Source organism: Gallinula chloropus, assembly GCF_964237585.1.
Source record: "Gallinula chloropus genome assembly, chromosome: 20".
Classification (NCBI taxonomy): Eukaryota; Metazoa; Chordata; class Aves; order Gruiformes; family Rallidae; genus Gallinula; species Gallinula chloropus.
In genome coordinates this window covers 5748799-5766533 of record NC_140105.1, presented here as the reverse complement: position 1 = coordinate 5766533, position 17735 = coordinate 5748799, and the positions used below count along the sequence as shown (strand labels likewise).

At 51.5% G+C, this 17735-nt stretch overlaps 1 protein-coding gene across 1 annotated transcript; it reads left to right on the top strand.

Annotated features, from left to right (window-relative positions):
- Positions 1 to 1496: 1496 nt before the first annotated feature.
- Positions 1497 to 17644, top strand: LOC311199617 (E3 ubiquitin/ISG15 ligase TRIM25-like; the record flags this gene model as incomplete). Its single annotated transcript, XM_084273738.1, has 15 exons — positions 1497 to 2120; positions 3192 to 3287; positions 4124 to 4357; positions 4860 to 4995; positions 5584 to 5664; positions 7392 to 7475; positions 8152 to 8672; positions 14912 to 15087; positions 15291 to 15459; positions 15705 to 15809; positions 16284 to 16343; positions 16530 to 16655; positions 17206 to 17284; positions 17416 to 17531; positions 17600 to 17644. 15 exons carry the CDS (start codon positions 1497 to 1499, stop codon positions 17642 to 17644), a joined length of 2652 nt encoding a protein of 883 aa, XP_084129864.1.
- Positions 17645 to 17735: the final 91 nt, after the last annotated feature.

Genomic DNA, 17735 nt, shown 5'->3' with positions numbered 1-17735 from the left:
CGGTTGGGCTTACTCAAAATAGATTTTCAGGTCCTCTTTTGACAATGGAGAACTTAAATTGCTGATCTGAGCCCTAAACATCCTGTTGCGCTGCTCCAGAGGCAAAACCTACAATTGTGAGGGTGTATATTTACCCTTTACCCTTTGCATCAGTAGACATCAGGTGAGTGCTGCAGAAAACAGTGGATGTGCTGAGCATGATGGCAGTGGTTTAGTGCAGATAAGCCCAGGAAGGAGTGCTTCGTTCACCTGTAGGAAAGAAATGTCAATGTTAACAGCTGCTCTTTGGTCGCACACACTGCATGGCTGGGTAGGAATGCTCCTCTGCAGTCACCATCATCTATCACCTCAGAGTACTTGAGGTGCTTGTGGTTATGAAGTCCTTAACTACAGGTGAGTGGAGCTGTGCCCATCTAGAAACTCTTGTGATCCCTGAACTTTTGCTTCTCTCTGTCAAGCCCACAGCAGCTCCTAATGCTTCCTTTAGTCCTTTCTGCACCATTGCTAGCAGTGAATCAGAGCCAGGACTGGACCAGTGATCAGTGACACACGACCTCCTCTTACTTGATCCTGAAGGAGTATCAGGAGCCTGGAACAGATCGCTGATGTAGGTAGAAGTCAGTGGTACCTGCATAATATAAGCTTATAATGACCGTTCAGATTTATTAGTCTCCCAAAATAACTGGCTAAGAATTCTTTTCAAAACACTAACCCTAAGAGAGAACCACTGTGGCTGGAGTGCTTTATGTGGCTCCTGAACGTTTTTAGAAGTCCGTGAGGGCTAATATAAATTCTGAAGCCCCTCAGCTGCCTCTTTAAGGACACGAAAAGGCACAGCCACAGCTCTCCACGCTGGGCCGCCCTTTGGCCACCAGCAACGCGATTGAGAGCAGGCTCCCTCCCCCCCTGCAGAGCACCAGGTTCTGCTTAAATTCTGCATCTCCAACAGCCGGGTCAGCCGCAGATCGGGGAAAAGCAAGAGCCGGGGCCGGTGGGTCCTGTGCGCATCGGGCTCCGGGCTCGCCGCCTTCCCTCGGGCCGAGCACAGGCTGGCGAGGAGCAGCGGCCGGAGTTCTGGGGCTGCCCGGCCTGGGACGGAGCAGGGCGGCCAGGAGGCAGCGCTCCCGGCCGCTCTAGGCGGACGTTCGCATCTGAAACCGTTCACTTCGGTCTAGAAACCAAACCCGAGACGTCCCGGGCAAGGAGGGGGACGCTGCATCAGCCTCTCCCGCCTCGGGACCCACAGCGGGACCGCTCCCGAGTCGTGGCACCCACACACGTCTCTATGGAAGGCGGAACGAAACCGGGAGCGGCCCCAGGGCTGCCTGTCCCGTCCCATCCCGGGGCGAGAAGCGCTGTGGGCTGGCGGAGCCCGGGGCGTCGCCAGGTCCCAGGGCTGCTGCCCCTCCCTCCGGGGCGGGGACAGGGCGCATACGTTCCCGGAAAAACCCACCCCAAGTTTCGTTTCTCGTTTCGGGGCAGTGGCAGCGGGGGCGATGGCAGCGATGGCTCGGTCGGAGTCGGGCCTGGCGGCGCTGGAGGATGAACTGACCTGCTCCATCTGCCTCTGCCTCTTCAGCAGCCCCGTGACGGTGCCCTGCGGGCACAACTTCTGCGCCTCCTGCCTGGAGCTCTCCTGGGCCGGGCTGTCGAGGAACTTCAGCTGCCCGCAGTGCCGGGCTACCTACCCGCTCCGCCCGCAGCTGCAGAAGAACACGGTGCTGTGCCGGGTGGTGGAGCAGCTCCAGGGTCGCACCGGGGCCGAGGATGTGGAGACACGGGGGGAAGAGGAGGAGGAGGACGCGGCGGCGGGGTGCCGGGCGGAGGAGCCCCCCATCTACTGCGACAGCTGCCAGCAGGCGCCCGCCGCGCAGACCTGCCTGACCTGCACCGCGTCCTTCTGCCTCGAGCACCTGCGGCCGCACCAGGACAGCCCCGCGTTCCGCGACCACCAGCTCTGCCCGCCCCTGCGCGACCTGCAGCAGCGGAAGTGTCCGCAGCACAACAAGCTCTTCGAGTTCTTCTGCTGCCATCACGGCAGCTGCATCTGCTCCCTCTGCCTCCTCGGGCACAAGCTGTGTCACATCAACCCGCTGGAGCAGGCCAGAGCCAATTCCGAGGTGAGTGGCCGGCTGTGCCGGGGCTGGGGCATGCTCCAAGGGGCACCCCAGAGCTCCTCTTTGCTCCCCTGGGGCCCAGTGGGTCTCTGGGGGCTGGTGTTGGGTGCTGCGAAGTGTCAGTGGGAGGCTGGAGCAAGACCTGGACCGCTGGGCCTTGGCAGACTCTCATCTGCCCTCCACAGCGCGCTGGAGCACGTCTTCCGTTCCTTGTGATTTCATCCTCTCTGCAAGATGGTGCTCTGAGGGTCTGGGAATGCGCTCACAAGGTTGATTACCAGTTCCTGTCTTGAGCTGGGCTGACCAGTGAGGCCTCCTGCCTCTGCAGTGTCGCACCCAACACCGGCCCTCCTCAGCTGCTCTCACAGGGCTTGCTGCGTGCCTTACCACTGGCTGGCCGAGGGACAGTAGGCAGACATCACTCTATGTTCTAAGCAAACAATCATGCAAGTATCTCTAGCATGTAGAGGAAAGCAGGGAGGAGGTTCACCACAGAGTGGAAGGGAAGGAAACCTGGCCTTTGTTCTGACAGTGCAGCTGGAAGTCAGAGGGTAGATAAGCAAAGAATGCTTGAAAAGTTCATGTGTCCAAATGTCAGCTGTTTGGTGAGGATGTGTACTGTTTACCCTGTGCAGTCCGCCCTGATTTATCTCGGCAGCATCTGGAACTAAAGCAATAGGTAATTCACAGCTGAGCAGTAAAATTATCTGTTAAAATGAGAGGGATGAACAGTAGCATTAACCTAGTGCTAAAGTCCAACCTGAGAGCTAGCGTAAAGTTTATTTTAGCACTGGGAATTGCTTCACTGATGAAAGCACCCAGTCCTTATCAATGAGTGAGTCAGCAGTGTCTTGCACGGAGAGGTAGGTGGGGAGGGTGCTGACTCCCCAAGCCACACGTACAGGAGAGAACTTCTACATCCCGTACAGTTTAAGCAGCAGTAGGTTTTAGATCGATAGTACTCAATGCATACAGGGCTTATCTGAAACCTTCTGTGAATACAACTCCCACTCTCATCTGGGGTGTGCTTACTGGTGCCTTCTCTGAAATGCTTCTTGATCTCTTCTCTTGCAGTCAGCACTGAAGAAGAAACTGACGGAGCTGCATATGCAGAGTGAGAAAGCTGCTCGAATGATGATCACTGTGAAAACAAACCAAAGCCAAGCTGCTGTAAGTGGGTAACTGTTCAAAATGCTGTTGGGTTGCTTGTCCTGTGCTGGCCACTGTCACGCTGTACCTCAGTGACAATGGCAGTAGGACTGAGATTGCATTGCCAGGAGAAGACGTTATTGGGAAGGAACATAAAAGGGTTGTTTTGGCAGAGCTGGGCAGCTCCATGGGAGATGGGAGTAACCCAACCACAGCGCAAGGGCTTTATACCCCCCATGTGCCGACACACCCGACCTATAACAGGGCTCAAACCCATCCTTTCCTGTGGCACCAGGAAGTACGTAGCTGTGCAGCCCAAGCTAAAGCATCAGTGAGCTGTGAGCACGAGAAGTTGGGATGTCTCTTCCCCATAAATTACAACTAATCCTGGCTCTTAGCTGATGATTTGTGCCGACGGCTGCATCAGGTCCATCTACCTTGCTCATCCTTCCTGAAACAAGTGGTAGAGACCAAGAACCTGAAAGGCTGCTGGGGCAGCACTTCTGCACTCCTGTGGAACATCTTTGAGGATCAGGAATTACTGCCACAGCTACAGCTGTGTAAGCAGGTGTGCAGTATCCATGCTTGCTTGCTTGTCCCACTGTCAGTAGCCACTGGATGGCACAGCTGTCCTGGCCACTGTCTGGAGACTGACAACTGGTCTGATTTCTTGGCAGTCAGTGGGTTTTCTTTCCAAACAACATGTAAATACATAGCTTTTTCTATTGCCCAGTTCATGTAATTGAAGCCCATGTGTCCCTCAAAGGCTTGAGTTTTTCTTGTAGTAGTAGTAAGCAGTCCTTGGTCTGCAAACTGTTCTTTTAACGTCAGTGTCTGTCTGTTCTTGTCTGATCCAGGAGACAGCTTCCAGAATGGCAGATCTGCTGAGAAGTGAGTTTTCAGAAATTAAAGCTTTAATTGAAGAAAAAGAAATTCAGGCCTTAAAAATAGTTGCTGATGAAGAAAAGAGAGTTTCCAATAAGTATGATTACATTTACGGTATTCTGGGAAGTAAGAAGAGTGAAATTCAGTCTCTCAGGGATCAGGTTGAGATGACGCTGACTGAAGGTGACGACGTCCTGTTTTTGAAGGTAATGTGACCTTTGCATGTGAATGCAATTCTTCCTGGCTTAGACTCCCAAAAACCTGCTGCAGTAGTTCCACTCTCCAGAAAATTTCAATCAGATGATAATGCAGCTGTGTGCAGGAACCTGCTGTAAAAGGATGTGCTGACAAGTCTGCAAATATCAATGAAAGGGTACTGAAATGAAGAGGTGCCTGGTAACTCCCCCCAAATCAGCTTCTGCCATGAGCAAAGGGGCCAATGGACGAGAGGATACCTCTCCATGAGGTGCTGCAGCTCTGTGCTGTGGTTCTGTCTAGCAGATCTTTCTCTCTGCTTCAGACACTGGTGAAGTAATGCATATGGGTGGCTGCTGAGCCTTTGCCATGGGTCGTGCCTGCCTGGAGCCTTTGCTCCTTTGGCTCTGAGATGAATGCACAAACCCCACAACATTCAAAGGAACTGGGTTTTGGTGGCCTGTGTCTGCCACACAGGGTGGTCTGCTTGAGGGCTTGTGTTTGTCGTTTCAGAGAGCAGTAGCACTGCAACGAACATCAACAAAAGACGCTTTTGTTCCACCAATTGAAATGGACCAAAACTTGTTACAGTCCACTTGCCAGTCTGTCATTAACCTTAAAGAGAGTGTGAAACTTTCAGGGACTCCATGTAAGTAGAAAAGAGGGGAAGGTACTGTATCATGGGGAGAAGGGACCCTTTCTGCCTTGGCTTTGAGCTCCAAATACGTTTTTAAAAAACAGTGCAGCAAATACAGTTGGCAAATACAAACTGTGTCTTCCAAATTCTGCAGTCCTCCATATCCACACAAAAATGCTACAGCCAGGGGTAAACTAGGATAAAAAGCATGCCTGTGTCTCTTCACTTGTGTTTATACTTAGATAAGCTGATGAGTACCATGGCACTGTGCCCTTCTTGGCACAGCTCAGCCTTTATTCCTCGCAGTAATATATGTTTTTATTATGTAGCAGGGTTGAATGCAGTTAGGATGTGGATTTGAGGGAACAGAAAACATTTTGGAGGTTACCCAGCTGTAAAGGTGCTGGTGTAAGTGCTGTAGAACAACACCTACTTATGGGCTGGAGCAAAAGTACTGCTTGGCCTGAGGTGTGGGTAGCTTCTCTGCCACGTGTCGCTTGAGCTCTGGTCACACAACTGAAAAACAAGATTGAAAAATGTCCTTACAAATGTGTTACTGTCCTGGCAATAACACCATAATGTCAACTATTGCCATTGCAGCAAAGCCAGCTCCTGTGAAAACTAAGCCCCCTCCAGTAGCTGCTCCAAACAAACCTGCTGGAAAAAAGACTCCAGGACTACGTAAGTACTAAAGAACATCATCCTCTTCTGTGGTTTTACCATTAAATAAGAATGGAAGTGTTTACCCAGCGTTTGCTTAAGCAGTGGTGCAGTGATTCCCTGTAGTGAGCACTTTGGTGTGGGAAGGGGAGGCTGCTTTGGGCTCTTGAGTGCCTGGTGAGGTGTGATGGTGCGCTAGCCTCGGCGTGCACCCGTAGTGGTGCTGGGGCAGGCTGCAAAGCAAACCAGACCTCTCTGGTTCTTGCAGGGTGTTTTCATTTGCACTAATCCACATTTCTCGGTGGCTTTCAATGTCCTGAATCCTGGTTATGAGCTGTTCATCTTCTGGTTTTGTTCATGTTCTGTTTTTTTTTTCCTTTTTCCTTCCCCCACAAAGAGAAAACCTCTCACCAGAGTCCAGGCCCTTCGCAGGCGGAGGGAGATGCCACCAGTAAGTGGAGTTTAATAGCATCTTTAACTCAAACATTTTGCTCAGGCTGGAGTGATGGAGACAGTCCTTGTGGCAGGTTATACTGGGGCCTTTCAGTGTTGCTTTGTCCCGATACTTGTATCAATCACAGACTCACAGAATTGTAGGGGTTGGAAGGGACCTCAAGAGATCATCAGGTCCAACCCCCCTGCCAAAGCAGGGTCCCTAGGACAGGTCACATAGGTTGGTGTCCAGATGAGTCTTGAATATCCCCAGAGGAGACTCCACACCCCACTGGGCAGCCTGTCCCAGGGCTCCCTCACCCTCACCAGGAAGAAGTTCTTCCCCAGATTGGTGGGGAACTTCCTGTGCTCCAACTTGAGGCCGTTGCCATTAATGTGTCACTCCAGCCTGTTTGTGAGATGTTCATATTCTTTCTTTTTTTGAAATAAATCCAAGTGTTAAGAAACTACCTCTGTTACTTCCACTGAGCTCTTGACACATGGTCCTTCCTGTTCACAAGTCCTGGGTGGGAAGCACTCGGAGGGGTCTGGTGTGGATTGCTGGAGCTGAATGAACCTGTAGCTCCTGTTGCTGCTCTAAAAGATCTGTCATACAAAGGAAAGGAGTAGTCTGCGTGCCTCATGGGAACAGGGCTGCTTACTGCTTGCCCTAACATGCTGCATCCTAAGCAGAGATGAAGCTCCTTCCAGGCTTATGCCCCTGTGAAATAGGAAGCAATTAACATGTTGTTCTCCCTTTGTGGCTTTCTGGTGTGGACGTATTTGTACATGGCTTCAACATGCTGGACTGCCAGCTTTACCTACTGCTGCGGTGCCAGTGTTACAGCTGACATAGTCTAACAGGGGCTTTGCAGGCTCAGGAGAACTCACAGTTCACTCTTTTTTTTTTTTTTTTTTTTTTTTTCCCTCCCCTACAGAAGAGAAAAAGAAACCTGCTAAAGCTGGTGAGTGTCCAAACTTTCAACATACTTATTCTAATTTTTATTGTCTGCTCTGAAAAATGCTAAGTAGATGGTCACTAATGTTGGTGTATTAAGCAAAGGTCAAGTCTTGCTCTGAAAAGACTCTTGCTAGTCACTGTGAGAGCAGTTGAGCACTGCAAAGGGTTTCCCAGGGACAACAGGATTTTCAGACCTTGAAAAGACTGTGATCTACCTGAGTATTACTGACGTTAACCCTGCTTGGGGCAGGAGGCTAAACCAGCTGATGGCTGGAGGTTCACCCAACCTGAGGGTGTCTCACCGTATGCACAGGGTTTCTTCCCAGCAGGATTAACCCTTTTCCTTTGTTGACAGGAACAGTAAATCCTGGCACTGCCGCTGCAACTAAAGAGCTGATTGACAGCTTTCTGAAGAAATCCAGAGAAGAGCTTTTGCAGTGTAAGACAGCCCCCAGACGTTTCACTACTTGAAAGATGAACTTTCTGTGCTGGTGTTCTGTGCCCTCCGTAGTTACCTGACAAAATTGCTTTTGAGGGGGTTTAGTTACCTTAGTGGGTTATCAAGTAGATGCTACAAATGAAGGGAATCTTTGGAGGAAAAGGAGCTGGAGGTTTTTCAGTGGTTCTTTCACCAGATGCATCAAATTTATTTTTGGTGTTCATGTATCTTTATGGAGGTAAATGAAGTTTTCTCAGGAAGGGCTTTGCTTTCCCCCAAACTGACTGCATAGGGGAAACACGATGTAACACACTGGATTTTTCTTTGAGATGAAATGCAGGCCCATGGGAGCCCATGATGATTCACTTAAGCTGCTGTACCAGGTAGTATACAACATGGAATACCTTTCACTGCCAGATCAGCCATCCCCTTCTTCTGCTGGTGTATATTTGGGTGGTGAAGGAGTCCCCATGGGGATGCAGGAAGGAAACTTGCCCTCCATTTGTCTGCTGTGTAACAAACCCAGCAGCTCTCACTGTGGCCCTAAGACCTGCAGGCCTGGTGGAGGAGAGCAGAGCAGGGAGATACACACACATAGGAGCAAGTGCCTAGACATGACGGTATAAATGTAAGTGCTTTGCTCATCAGTGCCTTCAAACAATTCCTGTCGTTGCAGATGCTGCTACCATCGTGCTGGATTACAACACTGCTCATAACAAAGTGATTCTGTCTGATGGATATACAAGGATGTCTGTCTCAGACATCCCCCAGAGTTACCACCACCACCCTCAGCGCTTCGCCGATTGTTACCAAGTGCTGGGGTTCCAGTGCTTCAAGAGAGGCATCCACTACTGGGAAGTGGAACTGCAGCAGAACAACTTCTGTGGCATTGGCATCTGCTACGGCAGCATGGAGCGGCGCGGGCCGGAGAGCCGCCTGGGGCGGAACAGCAGCTCGTGGTGTATCGAGTGGTTCAATTCCAAAATATCCTCCTGGCATAACGATGTTGAAAAGTGCTTACCCAATGTGAAGGCCACCAAGATCGGTGTGCTGCTCCACTGCGAGGGAGGGTTTGTGATTTTCATGGCTGTTGGAGAGAAGCATAACTTGATCTATAAATTCAAAACCCAGTTTACTGAAGCCTTGTACCCTGCCTTCTGGTTGTTTTCCAGTGGCACTGTTCTCTCTCTCTGCCAGGTAAAACACTAAGGTCCTGCACCTTAATGTAGTTCATCTAAGTACTTCCATGTAGATAATCAATCAGTCCTGCAGCAACTCTTTGTGTATCAGTCTAAGAAGTCTTGAAGATGGCTCGTTAGAGATGAAAATTAGTAGCTTTTTTTAAGCAGTTTAGGGAATCTGCTGATTCTTTGGTCTGAATTGCTACAGCCTCTGGATAGTGATTTAGGAAAATGATGATAGTAAAAACTACAGTGAAAGGTTTTGCAAAGGCCTTGGTTGTCCTCCTAAAAGCGAAGTTAGGATATGAACCATTTTGTGGATTCTGTGGTTTGCTGTAGAGGATCTCTAGAATTCATTTTCAGGTCTGATTGTGTTTCTTGGGTAGCAGTGGCCCCTCTGAAAAAGAAACAGGAAGAGTTGGTTGGCAAATTCAGGTTGCAGGTTTCGAGGCAGGTCTCAGTGTTGCCTTTTATTCTATAGGCAGACTGTTGTCCAGAGCCAGGATTTGTAATGCACATTCTCAGTGTACGACTCAGTGAGATGGTACAGGATGGGCTATTAAAATCAGCCAGTTCAGGGCTTAGGACACTAAGTTATAAAAGCCAATATGACCAATCTCATCAGAATGGAGAGGCAGGAACTTATCGTTGATGGATAAGAAATGGTGTTGGAATCACTGGGAAATGACTGACTCAGACTGGGAATATGCCAGAGAGTCTTCAGGAAGACATCCTGCAGAGCAGTAGCCTGTGCCCTGTAATAGTACAGTTCATGGGATGAAGCGTTCATCTTCTGACCCAGAACCTCTTTGTGATGAAGACTCTTCAGTGGGGTTTTGTGTGTGCTGAGGAAATTCAGGGAACGTGTTTCTGGCTTGCAGAAGGAGCACGAATGTGCTGTTCATTTAAAGCAGGTCTGCTGTCATGAAGTGTTTCCTTCTCGTGAGGCAGGATATTCTCTGCTGGTGTATTTTCAGTTGTTCAGGTGGTGGAAACTGGATTTCCTACATGTTCTTATGACTCTGATTTGAGGAGTCTCAAGGCACTGTGCACAGGATACAGAAAAGGCTGCTTCCTCTCTGCATGAAGCCTCCTGGCAGATCACAGAATCACAGATGTGTAGGGGTTGGAAGGGACCTCGAGAGATCGTCGGTGACTCTTTTGAAACATACAGGGAATTAGCACAAAGGAGAATACACTTCCATTCCCACTGGAATGGATTTTTAATTCTCCTGGTGTTCTTTGCTTTGGGTTGCAGTATGTCTTCAGAAGTCCTCACCCCATACAGAGGAATCTGTACTTACAGTATTTCTCTCACAACTTTAAAACAATCAGCAGGCAAACAAGGTATTTGGATCTCATAGTTATTGGGCCTTTTATCTTGTTGGTGCCTCTGGACTTCCTGGGCTAGCTCTTATATTTTGGGGTAGCCCATGAAGAACAGGCAGGTCCAGAGGAGAGACTTCCTGGACTTTGATTTGCAAAGCTCTGTCTTATGGGACTTGGTGAAATAAACCACAAAGCTGCTGCTGGCACCTTAGAAGGGAGTTGTTAGGAGGGTCAAGGGAACCTCTTTTCGTGTTAGCCACAGTGCTTTAGAGAGAGACTTGCAGGAGTTCAGGCTTGGAGTCTCTGTTTTCACTTGGTTTTAAACTCTTAGCACTTAGTCAAGGATAACATAACTCTGAAAAGATGCTTCCATTTCTTTGGCCAGAATATGGTATGTACTTTGTGGTGCACCTAAAAGTGCCACGGCTGTCTTTGGAGCAGTTGTATTATCTTGAGTGCCTCAGCTTTCCAAAGCACAGTCAGCACATGACAGAGCTAAGCAAAACACTTCAAGAGGTGCAGGAGGAGGATGTGTCCCACTAGGAGCCAACAATGAATGCAAAACTCTTTCTTTTTTCCTTCACTTCCATTTCTTTTCAGCAGTGAAGGGACAAGAGTGGTTTCCTCTGAGAAATCCTGTCCCTTAGCTGCTTGGCTGTCGTGCAGGGCTGCAGATCCACTCAGTTGAGTGCTGAGGGAGTGAGTGCTCTGTGCCCTTGTGCTGTGGGGAAAAGTGCTCTGGTGGTTCGTGCAGTAGAGAAAGTCCATGTTTTGTATCACAGACTGTTAGGGGTTGGAAGGGACCTCAAAGGATCATCTAGTCCAACCCCTCCTGGCAGAGCAGGACATACCACTTGCTTCTGAGGGTGTCAGCATTAACCTTTAAGTCTAGAGCCTGCTTTAGCCACAGTCTGGAGGAATAAAGAGCAGCTTTGATTCTGCCACGTTGGACAAGGTGGGATTCCTCAACCACGGTGCTGGTGTGTGAGCAACAGTATGTACCACAGAAGGTGGTGTGGACTCCCCCAGGCAGTGACTCAAGCCTGCTGCTGTATTCCTGATGCACGTTTTTGTTTGTTCTCTTCTGTGCTAGGAATGATGAGAAATGAGGGAATGAGCTTCTGTTAATTGGGCATGAAATGAGAAAAACCTCACTGAATCCCCACGCTTCTGAGAATGGTTCCTTTGGTTAGCTTCAGGTATCTTGGCTACGTCAAAATGCTGGGGGGTAGAAGATGAGGAAAAAATACCAGTTACAGCATGATAAATAATGGTTCAGAAGCCTCTTCAACGCAACTGAAGTGTTTTTACTCAGCCAGTAACTATCAAAGCTGTACTGGTTTAAAACAGCATGTAGATACAGGCAGGGGGGTTAATTATACTTCTCTTTTTAATAGTTTAAAGAACCCAACTTCCCTAGTCTAGAAACAGAACTAATTCAGGTACTCAAGTCATGAGGATGTGGAATGATTTTCATATTAACATACAAGTAAATAAATGTTGAAATTTAACCTTCTCTTCAATTAAACACGTCAGTAAAATACTACAGTTAGAAAAATAAATGCTTCCATAATTATAACACCATTGATTGTACTGATAATCAGCCACATACTTCAGTATGTATACTATGCTATCATATATAGATATGCTTGTCAGGGCTGATAGGCATAGATTTTATGCAATCTGTTTTATGATCATGCCTGTAACTGGTGTGGAAGTTGTCTGTTGATTGTTTTTCAGCTGTAAAGTGAATGTATTACTTCTAATTCAATAAATAGACATGGTAAACCCTAACTCTAAAGTATTTTATTCTGTGCTCACAGTTGAAGCAAGCAGTATGGAAGGTAGAAATAAAGATGCTGCAAACAGGTATTTTACTGCATAACTCACCATGTTATAAGAGAGCTGGGGAAGAGAGAAAAGGAGGACAGCTGCATAGGCTGTGCTATCTTCTGGTCTGTCAAATGCCATCCCAAGCTTTCTCCTCCCCTGAGCAACGTGCCAGGAAGGCTGCATCCTAGGTGAGCTGCCTCAGCTGACTAATTTACAGATTGGGCACAACACTGGCACCCACAAAACAGGTTACAAATTGCCTTTTCCACTTAAAGTTCTCCAAGTGAGTTGGGCTGATAAAGGTTTTGGGAAATGAGCTCTCTAAAGAGTTCCTGGAGAGGTGAACAGTGGTGTTGCTTGAGCAACAGTGGCAGGTAGTACGAAAAAAATAGGAAAAAACCTAATCTCTGCTAACTGCTGCCAGAGTTCAGCCTCAGTTTCCAGAGCCAGACAAATGGGTATTTTGAGCCTGTGTAAACCTGACTGTGACTACAGCTGGGGTCTTGAGCAGGTACTGAACCCCCAGGAGTCAGTGTGCTCGTTACTCATGCAATGTGTGTTTTCTCACTTGCTAATGTAATGTTCTCTTGCTTTAGCTTTGTGATCATTCTTTCACAGCAAAAGGAACAACAGACGTGGACTTCAAATCATATTCTCTGGGAACATATGTTAAAACATACATCAGGATGTTTCCTAATACTTGTTTCTCTTCCTAAAATACAATTGTATTTGGCTAGTGTCTAACAGACTGTTTCTACACCCTGTTCTCTAACTCCCTCCCATCTCTTCCCCCCCCCCTTCCTGGTTCCCTCCCAACTGAGTGGCTGCTACATCTCAAATAAGTGATAGGTAAGTTAAAAACACATCATGGTGTGGTCATCATCTGTATGCAGAGTTGGGGAAATTGATCCCCAAAGGCTGAAATAAAACCATGAAAATCCTTACTTTGGTTTGAGGTACCTATTCCCTGAATACACAAATCACTGTGCTTTTGTTAGGCTGGCTGGGCCTATTTATCCACCCTGAAATGAGGAAAACCCACAGAATTTTTGAGAAACAATTGAGTTTCTCAAAATTTGTTCAGTGCCATAGAAGATGCTTTCTCTTCTCTGAGGTTTTTGAACACAAACAGCTGGGATGTGGAACTCCCTGTAGTAGATCTCTGGAACCATCCCAATCACAGCTCATTTAGGATGTGTCTAGGACTGTTTGGAAAGGTTTTATCACCTACAGAGAGCACAAGCACCAGAAGGGATCTTGCATGGAAGATGCTGACTCCAACCATTAAGCAAGAATTACAGTCAGCTGTAGCCTGAACTCCTTGTTGCTGTCCTCACCTCTCTTACTCCCAGTCCACCTTTCTGTCTATAAATGGCTTCACTTCTGCTGGGTTGACTGCTTCATGTCCTCAGTACAATGAGTCTCTGCCCATTCTTCTACAAGGAGGGGGGGCAAATAAAGCAGCAGGGGTGAGCTCAGGATACCATGAATGACACACATAATGAAGCAGTGGGCATTACAAAGTACTTGCATAATAGGTTTTGTCTCTGTTCAACATCTTGTTGTCCAAGGAGAGTAAAATGAGCACAATAAATGGCAACTGCTGGCTCCTATTACACATAAACTAACACAGCCAGTGCAAGGAAGCTTACCCCCCTTCAGCATTTATTCTACTGTGGCTAAAGGGACTCTGGTTCAGTTAGAAACTATGTGAGATAAAATGCCAGGGGAAGAAACATTTATTGCTGCCCTGGGAACTAAGGCCTTGGAAAACCACATCACCCTGGGCTGACAGAGCTTAGCACAGTGGGAGACAAAATTAAGATATCACAGAATCGTAGGGATCGGAAGGGACCTCAAGAGCCCATCGGGTCCAACCCCCCTGCCAGAGCAGGGTCCCTAGGACAGGTCACACAGGTTCAGATGGGGCTGTCCACCTTGTCACTGAAATTAAAAGACTGCATGCCCTGATCTCATGCTACTCTCTGACTACTTCACTGCTCTTCCACCGATTCAAACTTTCCATCCTGTCGCAGTGGAAGCACTAGCTGCTCTGTCCCACTGTTACTCACGTCTGTGGCTAAACATCCGCAGTCCTGATGGTGGAATGAATCTGGACCAAATGTAAACAGCAGCAGCACCACTGATTTTACTACAGCAGAACTGCTTGCGAGTGTGGGCACTCCAGACAGGACACGTTTTCCCCAGAGAAGTCAGGTTATTTGTTTAAAATCTGAAACAAATGAAACAAAAACAAAAACAAACAAACAAACAAAAAGGCTTTTTAACCCAACTCTTGGAAACATTCAGGTATCTCTACTTGTTACTGGTATCACAGTAGTTAACTCTACGCAATATGAGGAGATTACAGAAGTAACAAACCCAACAAGGTTGATCTGCATTGGCTTGCTTTGCTCACTTGCCTTGGAGAAGGGCTGAAGAACGGATAAAGAGCACGCTTTGCTGAAAGCTACAGTGCAAATTCGGGGTGGGGGAGCTTGGGGGGCGGGGGTTCTAATGCTGTAACGGAACGGATGGGTTGTAAATTGTGTGTGTAGTGTGCGGGCTGTGTGGAGTCAGCACCGAGCACCCGTCTCTGTGCAGACACGGCTCCTCTGCCCGGGCTGCGTGCCGCGGGTAGCTGAGGTGGCACCTTGCTGGTGCTGACAAGGGGTGGGAGTCAGGAGGATGGGGCCAGTCATTTTGTCAGCGGTGCCCAGGGACAGGAGAAGAGGTGAGGGGCAGAGACTTGGGTCCAGGCTGTTCCAGCTCCCCACGAGGAGGAGAGACTTCTCTTCTCCCCTGCGCAGGCGGCAGAGCCCCGGACCAGGCTGCGCTGAGCGGCTGTGGGGTCTCCTCCTCCGGAGACAGTCAAAGCCCGTGAGCCTGGGCGCTGCCCTGCGCAGCTCGCTCGAGGTGACCCCTCTCTGGCAAGGGCTGGACAGCGTCCGGCCCGGGCTGAGGCGGGAAAGCCGATCGGACCTCGCGGGCGGGAGGCGGCCCAGGGCACCGAGGCACAGCCTGGGAACGGGAGTGCCCCGCCAGGCCCCGCCCTCGTAAACAAGCGCACATGGCAGGGGGCTCGGCCAATAGGCAGCGAGGGGGCGGGGGCTGGACAATAGAAGACAAAGGGGCGGGGCTGGCGGGAGCCGGCTCGGGAAGGTGCGCTCGGGAGCTGGAGCCCGGAGCCCCTTGAGAGCGGAACGAGCGGGGCTGGGGGCGGACAGCCGCCTACCCCGGTACTTTGCGGATTCCGTGCGAAGGTCAAGGTGAGGAGCAAGAGGAGGAGGAGGAGGAGCAGCTGCAGCAGGAGTAGCAGGAGAGAGGAGCAGCAGCAACAGGAGGAGGAGGAGGAAGAACAACAACAACAGGAGGAAGAAGGGTGCCGCCTGCCCGTCCCTCCTACGCTCCCGGGTCCCCTCCGGACAGAGTGCCTCCCGTGCCCCTCAGGCCCGGCGCTGTTCCCCGGCAGGGCAGCAGCCATGGCCCCGCTCAGCATGTTGCAGCTGCTGGACGACGCCATCGAGATCACTGAGCAGAACGTGAGGTTCTCGTCGCTGCACAGGCTGCTGCGGACCATCCTCGGGCACCTGAACCTGCAAGACCTACCTGTCCTGGAGGGCGAACACAGCCTGAACAAGGTACAGCTTCCCGGTCGCCTGAGTAAGGCACGGATATGCCAGGAATTCCTGGGAACAGAATCCTTCTGTGGTTGCTCCGGGCCCTCCGCACATCCCTCCCTGGGACACCCACGGAGGAAGCAGCGGGGAAGGACTGAGCCGAGACTCTGCGCTGTCCCTGGGCTCTGAGCAGACCACAGCAGGGGTAAAGATCCTGGCGCCCAGGGACCCTGCCCTGGGGCTCACCCCCACCCCCTCTCTCCTAGACCGTGGTTGTCTCCCCGGATCTCCTTGACGAGGTGGCTGGGATAAAGGCAGCGCAGTCCCGCATGGCCGAAGACATCCAGAAGATGCGGGAGGCGCTTGGCTTGGTGAGCTGCTACCAGTGCTGCCGGGAGGGAGCTGAGCCCTCACCCCCCATCCCTGCCCCTCACCGTGTCACCCCACTCAGTGCCCCTGTCCTGCAGCCCTGGGTGTCACCCAGCACAAAGGGCACCAGGAGGGATGAGCAGGAAGGGTGTCCCGAGGGGGGGGAGGGGGGGGGGGATGAGCTCAGCCCCCTCCCCTGCAGCCACCCCACCCTCCGCCAGCCAGCGCTGCCTCGGGGAGCAGAGAGGGGCATTGCTGCCGGCAGGTCAGGCTGGCGGGAGAGGGAGAGGCACTGCTTAACCGAGCAGCCGGCAAAAGAACAACGGGGGAGCTGGGAGTGGGGGGGAGGCCAAGATGTCCCTCACGCAGCAGTGAGACAGCCCCGCCGGGCGCCCCTCTGCCTCGTGTCCTGGGATACTCCTTTTAACTCCCGCTCCCGGGCCCTGACTGCTGTTCCTACCCTTGCCCCGCTCCAGGGGAACCTCCCGGACGCTGCCGGCCAGCCGCGGGACCTGGCGACGTTGGACAGTGCCGTGGTACGAGCGCAAGCGCGGCCCGATCCCGCTCCAGGACGGGAGGCGGCTGCATCCCCAGGGGCCCAACGCAGCCGGTCCCCCCGCGTCAGGGCACGGTCCCCAGCAGTGCTGGGGGGATCGGTGTCCCTGTGTGTCCCAGCCCCGGCTGCAAAGCTGGGCTGAGCCCTTGATCCTTTCCTTCCCCAGAAAAGGCTGGAGGAAAGGCTGAGCCTCTTGCCGGCCAGGGAGGAGCTGTGTGATGTGGTGCGCTGGGGGGAGCTGGAGGATTGTCTGGTGCCCGGCAAGGCAGGAGGAGGAGGACGAGCTCTGCAGGTGCTGAGTGCTGGGACATCCTGTCTGCGGGAGAGGGAGCGAGTGGGAGCGCAGCCCCCAGCGCCCCCTGCCCAGCCAGGGCTTCTGCAGAGTTTTGCTCAGCGTTTCTCTTCCCTGCTCTTCCCAGAAGCAGGCAGGACCTGGCACCCCAACCATCACCCCAGGTACCTCCAGCAGCCAGACCACCACCTCCGGGATGCAACCAACACATCCAGTGTTCCCAGAAGAAGCAGCAGGACAAGAGCCTCACTGTCCTGGGGCTGTAGAAGTCCCTGCTGAAGCCACTCCTGGTGCTGTGGTGACAGACAGGGATGCGACCAGCACCCAACTTCCCCAGGCAGGCCACCAAGCAGCAGAGACCCTCTGGGTGACACCCCAGGGGGTTGAGATCCCCACCTGCAACATGGATGCCAGCACCGCATCCCCTGCACAAGAGCCATCCGTGCCCAGGGGGTCCTCAGGCTCCAGCAGTGCCACCAGCCCCTACGCAAAGGCAGAGGAGGCTCTCCGCCAGATGGGGCAGCTTGGCCACCTTTATGCTGCCCTGAAGGAGCAGGTGGCCCAGCTGGAAGCCACCAAGGTGGACCACCAGGAGCTGGAGAAGCTGAGGCAGTCCTTGCCAGACGGAGGTGGGAGCCCTGAGAACACTGACAGGGGGTCTCTTTGGGAAGGGGACAGGCTGGGTTGGGGGCTCGTCTTGCTCAGAGCCCAACCATGACGGTGAGACCCCCACCCTGAGCATGTGTCCTCCTGGATCTAGATGAGGAGAGCATCACCAATGTCCTGGCCAACTTCCGGGGCCAGATGTCCTCGCTGCAGGGCCAGATGTCCTCCCTGCAGAGCCTGGCCAATGAGATGCAGGTGGAGAAGGAGAAGGTGAGCCAGCAGCGGTGCTTGAGGGGGCTGTGGGGATGCCAGGGGGGACTTGGGCAGGGATTGGGCAGCCCACGGGCCCCCATGCTGGGATGCCACAAGGGATCACGCCCTGACTCTGCCCCCACTGCCGTTCCCAGATCAGGCAGCTGGAGGACACCATGGGAAAGCTGAGGGTAGCTGGAGAGGACAGGAGAGACGATGGCA